At 33.0% G+C, this 9,756-nt stretch overlaps 1 protein-coding gene across 1 annotated transcript; it reads left to right on the top strand.

Moving 5' to 3' along the window:
• Window positions 1-1,062: 1,062 nt before the first annotated feature.
• Window positions 1,063-6,959, top strand: LOC107793051 (epoxide hydrolase 1-like). Its single transcript, XM_016615331.2, has 4 exons — window positions 1,063-1,408; window positions 3,936-4,213; window positions 5,079-5,311; window positions 6,432-6,959. Exons 1-4 carry the CDS (start codon window positions 1,207-1,209, stop codon window positions 6,688-6,690), a joined length of 972 nt encoding a protein of 323 aa, XP_016470817.1. The 5' UTR covers window positions 1,063-1,206; the 3' UTR covers window positions 6,691-6,959.
• Window positions 6,960-9,756: the final 2,797 nt, after the last annotated feature.

A 9,756-nucleotide genomic window follows, 5' to 3' on the forward strand; every position in this document is an offset into this window, starting at 1 on the left:
GATATATTTGGCATAGATGGGAAAGTTATAATTACTTCCGTTTCAAAATAATTTACCTTCTAATATTAATTTTGAAGTTACTTATATATGTACACACACTTTCAGTTGAAGTTTAAAATACATATATTTAAATTAAAAATAAAATAATAAGCACTTATTTGACTCCAAAAGCTATTAGATGGTGTTTGGCTAAGGTTATAAGCTGATCAAATTGGTTTATAAGTATTTTTTGGTTTATCTACACGTTTGATAAAATTAAAAGTGCTTATAAGCCAAAAATAAGCCAAAAGTCATAAGTTGGTCTCCCCCAACTTATCAAATTTCAGCTTATAAGCACTTTAGATTTGACCAAAATATGTACTATTCAATCCATAAAATATTTCTTTTTAAAACAAAACTCTTCGTATACCCAATTCTTCAGTTGCTTATTATTAATTTCAGCACTTTTATTCAAATACATAATCGCTTATTTTTTAAATCAGCTTTAGCATTTAAAAGTATTTTTCAGCACCTAATACTTATCAGCTACTCTAAATTAACTAAGCCAAACGGGATCTTAAATTGACGTACAATTACTGAAAATATATCAAAATAGAAAGATAAGCCTAGAAAAATGGTCACTGTTATAACTACCAATGGAAAATAGAGAAAATCAGGAAGATAGAATCGTACCATTTCACATGGGCAGATTAAGACGAATATTTCTATTTTCTAACAGTACTATTTAACCTTTTTGCGTCTTGGCACAAATGCAATTGAAGGGTATTATTTTTTTTAGCCCGCACCGGAAATCATTTGTATTTAATAGTCAAAAAAAATATATAAAATTTTGTATAATTTTTGTATATAATATATAAAATGTATATATAAAAAAATATAAAAAAGTTTATACATTTTTTCGACTATTATTTTTACAACGGCTATGCAATGTCATTTTTTCTACAATGCACCCTTGTAGTTCGGCTCTTGTCACGCATAGCGGAAACTTAATGTACCGCCCTTTGGTATTTAACCTTTATGAGGTGTACAAATATAGCCCAAAAGATAAAAGATATGGAACATTCTCAACACAAAAAATCTCTTTCCACACTAAATATCAACTTGTTCATATCATAGGTCAAGGACGGAACGAAGAACCAACATTTTTATTCCTACTAAAGATTGTAATAGATTCGTGCTTTCTTTTTTCCGAGGAAAAATTTAGAAATGGAGGATTGTTTTGAGCACAAAACAGTGGTAGTGAATGGCATAAATATGCATGTTGTAGAAGCAGGTCAAGGTCCAGTAATTCTCTTCATCCATGGCTTCCCTGAATTATGGTATTCATGGAGGCACCAAATTTCTTTCGCGTCTAAACATGGTTATCGCGCTGTCGCTCCTGACCTACGTGGCTTTGGAGATACCACTGGTACGAAATATCTTAATTTTACTCTTCATACCGGTAAAGTTGTTGTCACGTGACCAGTAGGTTACGGGTTCGAATCGTGAAAACAGTCTCTTGCAGAAATGTAGGGTAAGACTGCGTATAGTAGACCCTTATGGTCCGGCATCTTAATTTTACTCTTCATTATACTTTGGAGTCATTCATATCTTTGTCGTCATATGGAATTGTAGTGTATCTTGAGCCTAATTAATGGAGTTCCGACATGGACCTTAATTGAAGTATAACGAAGAGTAATTCTAAACCATATCAAAAGTAGATAGGGGACCTTCCGTTGTATGAAATATCTTAATTTTATTCTTCATTATACTTTGGAGTCATTCATATCTTTGTCGTCATATGGAATTGTATTGTATCTTGAGCCTAATTAATGGAGTTCCGACATGGACCTTAATTGAAGTATAACGAAGAGTAATTCTAAACCATATCAAAAGTAGATAGGGGACCTTCCGTTGTATGAAATATCTTAATTTTATTCTTCATTATACTTTGGAGTCATTCATATTCCTTGTCGTCCTATGGAATTGTATTGTATCTTGAGCCTAATTAATGGAGTTCCGACATGGACCTTAATTGAAGTATAACGAAGGCTAATTCTAAACCATATCAAAAGTAGATAGGGGACCTTCCGTTGTATGAAATATCTTAATTTTATTCTTCATTATACTTTGGAGTCATTCATATCTTTGTCGTCATATGGAATTGTATTGTATCTTGAGCCTAATTAATGGAGTTCCGACATGGACCTTAATTGAAGTATAACGAAGAGTAATTCTAAACCATATCAAAAGTAGATAGGGGACCTTCCGTTGTATGAAATATCTTAATTTTATTCTTCATTATACTTTGGAGTCATTCATATTCTTGTCGTCCTATGGAATTGTATTGTATCTTGAGCCTAATTAATGGAGTTCCGACATGGACCTTAATTGAAGTATAACGAAGGCTAATTCTAAACCATATCAAAAGTAGATAGGGGACCTTCCGTTGTATGAAATATCTTAATTTTATTCTTCATTATACTTTGGAGTCATTCATATCTTTGTCGTCATATGGAATTGTATTGTATCTTGAGCCTAATTAATGGAGTTCCGACATGGACCTTAATTGAAGTATAACGAAGAGTAATTCTAAACCATATCAAAAGTAGATAGGGGACCTTCCGTTGTATGAAATATCTTAATTTTATTCTTCATTATACTTTGGAGTCATTCATATTCTTGTCGTCCTATGGAATTGTATTGTATCTTGAGCCTAATTAATGGAGTTCCGACATGGACCTTAATTGAAGTATAACGAAGGCTAATTCTAAACCATATCAAAAGTAGATAGGGGACCTTCCGTTGTATGAAATATCTTAATTTTATTCTTCATTATACTTTGGAGTCATTCATATCTTTGTCGTCATATGGAATTGTATTGTATCTTGAGCCTAATTAATGGAGTTCCGACATGGACCTTAATTGAAGTATAACGAAGGCTAATTCTAAACCATATCAAAAGTAGATAGGGGACTTTCCGTTGTATGAAATATCTTAATTTTATTCTTCATTATACTTTGGAGTCATTCATATCCTTGTCGTCCTATGGAATTGTATTGTATCTTGAGCCTAATTAATGGAGTTCCGACATGGACCTTAATTGAAGTATAACGAAGGCTAATTCTAAACCATATCAAAAGTAGATAGGGGACTTTCCGTTGTATGAAATATCTTAATTTTATTCTTCATTATACTTTGGAGTCATTCATATCTTTGTCGTCATATGGAATTGTATTGTGTCTTTGAGCCTAATTAATGGAGTTCCGACATGGACCCTAATTGAAGTATAAGGAAGTGTAATTCTAAACCATACCAAAAGTAGATAGGGGACCTTCCGTTGTATGAAATATCTTAATTTTATTCTTCGTTATACTTTGGGATTATTCATATCATTGCAGTTATATCGAATTATATTTGTCCTTGGAGCCTAATGGAGCTCTAACCGAAGTATAATTAAGGATAATTATATACTATATCAGAAGTAGATAGAAGACAATTTTTTCCGAAGTATTTTGACACATGAGATCCACCCATCATACTGAATAGAGGCATATGCAGTGTAAAAGTTATGGGTTCAACTGAACTCATAGCTTTTGTTCATACCCTATACTTTTGCACAAAAAAATATTAAATATGTACAATTAATAAATTTTGAACCCACTAAATTAGATGAGATGCGGTAAATTTAGCAATCTGAACCCATAAAATTTAAATTCTGAATTTGCCTATGATGTTAAAGTTGTGTTTATTAAGACCAAGGACAAAGGCAACACAGGATTTGCTATTAGCAATGGAATGAATGATCCAAAGTATAACAGATGATAAAATATTAGTATGAGTATTTCTATTTACCCATTTCCTTAAATATTACTAGTAAATTTTCAATTCTTAATTTTGAAAGAGCTTAAAATATTGAATTTATATAATTTAAATTCTGAATCTGTCTTTAACAGGAGTATCGAAAGATGACCCGAGCAAGTTCACCAGCTTACAAGTTGTGGGTGATTTAGTGGAACTTTTGAATACCATTGCACCTAAGGAAGAGAAAGTGTTTGTTGTAGGACATGATTGGGGTGCAATTATTGCTTGGGCTCTATGTTTGTTTAGGCCAGACAAAGTCAAGGCTTTGGTTAATTTAAGTGTGGCATTTTCTCCTAGAAATCCTAAGAGAAAGCCACTTGAAACACTGTGTGCTGTTTATGGAGAAGACTATTATATTGTTAGATTTCAGGTTCTCTTAAACCACTTCTCTCTTTTGATGTTTCATCATTTTATGTTTTGTTGACATGTATATAGAGACAGATTCAAGATTTAAATAAATCAGTACGTACTTCCTTGCAGGGGTGCAGCCAGCTACCTTTCGGCTACGAGTTCGGCTGAACTCAGTAGCTTTGGTCCAAACCCTATATTTGTCTAAAAAAAATTCATTGAATATGTATAAATTATTAATTTGGAACCCAATAACTTAAAAGAACTAGAATACTGAACCCAAAAGTTTTCAAATCCTGCCGAACGTCTGCTTCCTGGGCATACTACATCTATCTAAAGATGATAATTTGATAGGTTCAATCTTTATATTCTCATCCCTAAACCCGCTGTATTTTGTTTTGTTTTGAAATTTTATTGATTTTTATATATATTTCTATGCTTCGTGTAAAGAATATTGGGTTCAGTTGAACCCAACATCCGCCTATGATATTCGTCGAGACGCACAAATGACAAGTACTATATTTTGTTTCATCTAAGATCATAGAAACCTTTGAAAGTAGGGGTAAAGTCTGCGTACATACTACCTTTTTCAGACCTCACTTGTGGGATTACACTGGGTATGCTGTTGTTGTTGAGATCATAGAAACCCATAATGCATTTTCTCTGCGCGAACTCAAATTAGTCGACCGTTGAGCTACATGTGTAGCTCAACGCAAAGAAAAAAAAAAGGAAAAAAAATCCCTTTGCTTCCCTCCTCTTTTTTGATATTCTATTTAATTTTTTCTTTGGCACATTAAAGTACATTAACAGTGTAAAAATTCTTTGTATTTCAGTTTATATAACTTAAATCTAATGTCTAAATATTCATTAATGTTTATTTTATTTAGGAGCCTGGAGAAATAGAAGCAGAGTTTGCAAAAATAGGCACAAAAAAAGTATTGGAAAAGTTCTTGAGTTATCGTAACCCTGGACCTTTATACTTGCCTAAAGGAAAGCCATTTGATGACAATCCAGTTATTTTGCCCTCTTGGCTACCAGAAAAAGATGTTGATTATATTGCTAGCAAATATGAAAAATCTGGCTTCACTGGAGGAGTGAATTATTACAGAGCAATTGACCTGTAAGTTATTCCACCTTCTTATCTTTACATAAATAGCCGGTCGAATTGTTTACTTCTTTTTAGTCGGTAGACATAGATTATACACAGTTATATACTTATTATAGAAAGGGAGTCTTAGCGTAACCGGTAAAGTTGATGTCATGTGACCAGAAGGTTACGAATTTGAGCCGTGAAAACAGCCTCTTGCAGAAATACAGGGTAAAGCTGCGTACAATAAACCCTTGTGGTTTGGCCCTTCCCCGGACTCCGCGCATAGCGGGAGTTTAGTACACCGGGCAGGCCGTTACATACTTATTATACATGAATTATACAAACGTTTTCTAGCCGGTATACATAGGTTATACGCAGTTATACACTTATTATAGAAGGGGAACCTTGGCGTAATTGATAAAGTTTCTGCCATGGTTCGAGCCGTGGAAACAATCTCTTGCAGAAATACAGTGTAAGCAATGGCGGATGCACGTGGTGGCACGTGATGAACCTGCTTCATCAAAAAATAATATTGTTTATATGTATAAATTATAATTAAAGCTGCGTAAGTTTTGTATAAATAATTTATTTGAACCCACTTGACAACTACTATTTTACGACTAAAGTTATGTACTTCTAAAATTGAACCCACTTGCATAAAATCTTGGGTCGCCACTGAGGGTAAGACTGCGTACAATAGACCCTTGTGGTCCGACTCTTCCCTGAATCCCGCGCATAGCGGGAGCTTAGTGCACCGGATACACTTATTATACATGAATTATACATATTTTATATATCCGTCAATTATATTTAATTTAATTGGTTGGATGGGCGGCTATTTAGGTTAATTCTTCTTCTTTATTTATATAAAATAACCATTTTCAGGTTTCAGCCATGTATAATTAATTCATATCTTGGCTAAATAGTATCTTTTAGACATTCCATATTACTGAGGTCTGAGAGTGCATTTTTAAATATAATAAGTACATTCATATTTCTAACCCACGGGGCTAGAAATAGATAGACTGGAGTTAGATTCAAGAACTTCTCTCGCATTTTTTTAAATTCTCTGAGCTATTTAATAGTCGGAAAAAGTTTTTTTTTTTTTTTTTTTTTTAATAAAAAAAGTTGATTTGGTTTTGAAATGCAGAAATTGGGAATTGACAGCAGCATGGACTGGTGGTAAAGTGAAAGTACCAGTAAAATTTATTGTGGGAGATTTGGACTTAACTTACAATGCCCCAGGAGTCAAAGACTATGTACACAAAGGTAGGATGAAGAAAGATGTACCTTTGCTAGAAGAAGTGGTTATATTGGAAAATGTTGGCCATTTTCTGCAACAAGAAAAGCCTGATGTAATTAACAAACATATTCATGAGTTTTTCCATGGCTTTTCTTCATCTACTTAATTAAGTTTAGCCATTTTAAGTTTGATTTTGGGGATATAATAACTTATGGTCACAGATGCTTCGTTTGTTTCTTTATTTTATTTATGCTCTACTGTTACCAGATCGCAGTGACGTATGTAACATTTTATGTAAGTGGTGTCGGTCTATCATAACTCGACTTGTAAGTGTGTAACACGTGTCTAGACTATGTTGGTTTTAAAGCCTTCTTTCTTGTTTCAATTTCTTTGGATTATTTTCAAGTATTCTATATATACATGTTATTTTTCAAGAACACACACATTTACACACATGAGACTCAGATGGTTCGGGCACATTCAGAGGAGGAGCACTGATGCACCGGTGATGAGGTGTGAGCGACTGGCTGTAGTGGGCACGCGGAGAGGTAGAGGGCGACCTAAGAAGTATTTGGGAGAGGTGATCAGACAGGACATAACGCGACTTAGGATTACTGAGGACATGACCCTTGACAGAGAATTATGGAGGTCGAGCATTAAGGTTGTAGGTTAGGGGAAACTTGTGAATATTTCTACAGCACAATAAAGTGAGACTAGCCAGTTAGGAGTTAGACTAAGAATGTCATTGGTCGTCTATTGATGCAGGGCTTTACCTGCTAGTTTTACTATACCAGTCATCTATTTCGTATTTCGTATTCTGTATTTCATATCTCTTATATTGTTATTTTATTATGCATTTTTATGGTACTAATATATCGGCCCCTGTTGTTTTTTTGAGCCGAGAGTCTCCTGGAAACAGCCTCTCTACCCTTCGGGGTAGGGGTAAGGTCTGCGTACATATTACCCTCCCCAGACCCCACTTGTGGGATTATACTGGGTCGTTGTTGTTGTTGTTGTACACAAATTTACACACATACATAATGTTTCCCTTACTGTTCTTTTTAGTGACTCAGTTCTTTCATTTTAAACACGTAAAAAATAGGCTTTGCTACAAATTAGTTGATGAAATTTTGAATGAAATGACTATTAATGTTAACAAGCTGGGGACATGCACTGTGAGTAGAACTCGTAATTAATCTGAAATAGCTGCTCACTCAACCGCTTAAACTAAAAATTATCATTGGAGGTATAATATATATAATTCATGTATAATATGTATATAATCGTGTATTATTTGTGCATAATTTATGTATACCGGCTATGAAAACAAAATAGTAAACCCGACTAGCTATTTGTGTAAAAATCCCAATTCTTTTTCCAAGACACAAATATTGTTGGGAAAAATACACAGGTGAGCACTTTTCAAAAAATATTTAAGAAAATAATACTACTCTTTATTTATTTCATAAATGGCAAATTCTTTTACACTAATGGCAGATAGAGCTTATGCACATAATTAATGAGCAGCAAAATGCACCAATTATGGGATATTTGTTCAATTGGCAGCCCAGTAACGAATAGCTTTACGCAAGACCAGAATAAGCGGCAAGGGCGAGATAGCCATTCTTATGGATGTTATTTAGAAATTAGCCAGTATATATTTTATCCTGAAATTTTAAACTAAAAATCTTAACTTCAGAAAAATATAAGATTTTTGTATCCTGAAATTTTGAACTGAAAAACTGAAACTCATGATTCACTGACTAATTCCTAAATAGAAACCTTTAGAGTGACTACTTGATGTCATTTTTTCTACCAGAAAATGACTAGTAGTTTCATAAAAATAATACTGTATAGCCGTTCTTAAAATAATAGCCAAAACAATATATTTTTTTGTTTACTTTGTGTGTGTGTGTGTATATATATATTTATATATATACGAAAAATTGTATATATATATATATATATATATATATATATATATATATATATATATATATATATATATAAATTTTGTAAGCTGTTAAATGTAAATAGTTTCGATCGCGGGTTAAAAGTGATTTTTGCTCAATAGTTTCACTATACACACACATGCTAGAGTATTATCTCTCTCTATATTTATTATCTATGCTCGAGTTGAATTGATCAGAAGCGGATCCAAGATTTTAATATCATGGGTGCACCATTAACTTTAACTAAGTTGATACTTGTCATTAGGGGTGTACAAAGGAAACTGACAAACCGCACCAACCCGATAATCCGAGTCAAACCGAGAAAAAAACCCGACTATGGTTTGGTTTGGTGTGGAAAAAAAAAACCTGACCATAATTGGTTTGGTTTGGTTTTAACTAAAGAAAGTCAAAACGAAACCAAACCAACCCGACATTACATATATAAAATTTTTAGATATATTTAATAATATAGATATACTTATTGTGATGTAATTTATAAATATTTCTTAAAAATTTTCATAATTTTATCTTTTAATTTAAACATAGAATGTTAATGACAAAGTAATGCCGTAAAACTGTAAACTTTTGCATGTTTTAATTCAAAAAGAAACACAAAGATATCAAAAAGCCTTAAAAGCATGTGGCTAATTCTTTGTATGTGAGTTGCTCACCAAAAAAAAGTATTTTACTTATTTAAAAATGTTAGGTGTTGTCCTGATTTTCTTACAAAATTTGGTTTTCCTATTTGTTGGAGGAAAGGACAACATGTTTATCTTAATTGGGTTTTCCTTGTAGAAGGAAATTACAAATCTTCCATATTTGGCTAGTTCCTTTTCTTGTAGAAAAAAGGTTTGGAGTTCTATAAATTGAGGATCCTTCCTTCGCATTCAGCAATATCCACAATGTAGCCATAGGGGGCTTGAGAGTCGTGTTTAGGGGGAGAACTTTACTTTTGACAAGTGTTAGTGAGTCACTTGTATTTTCCTTTTCGTGAGGTTGTTCTCTCGATATTTTGTACTCTCTTTTTTATATAGTGGATTGTTCATCTCCGTTGTGGACGTAGGTCAGTTGACCGAACCACGTTAAATGTTTGTGTCTCTTTTAGTAGATTTCTCTTTTGTTATCTGATTTATCGTCGTTCAAGGTTTGTTTCGCTATCTTCCGCATAACACCTGATTTTTCCGGTCCTAACAAAAAATTGAAAACAAAACTTCAAAAATTTGATTGGAATAAAAAGATATGAAAGCAAGTTTTATCATGTACTGTGTAACTAATCTTTT

The sequence above is a fragment of the Nicotiana tabacum genome, chromosome 20 (genome assembly GCF_000715075.1).
Source record: "Nicotiana tabacum cultivar K326 chromosome 20, ASM71507v2, whole genome shotgun sequence".
Lineage (NCBI taxonomy): Eukaryota > Viridiplantae > Streptophyta > Magnoliopsida > Solanales > Solanaceae > Nicotiana > Nicotiana tabacum.

Excerpts from the sequence above, each read along its gene's own strand:
- LOC107793051 (XM_016615331.2), top strand. The coding sequence starts at position 1,207 with ATGGAGGATTGTTTTGAGCACAAAACAGTGGTAGTGAATGGCATAAAT. Across the intron at positions 4,214-5,078 it reads ATTATATTGTTAGATTTCAG|GAGCCTGGAGAAATAGAAGC; the intron begins GTTCTCTTAAAC and ends TATTTTATTTAG. Across the intron at positions 5,312-6,431 it reads TATTACAGAGCAATTGACCT|AAATTGGGAATTGACAGCAG; the intron begins GTAAGTTATTCC and ends TTTGAAATGCAG.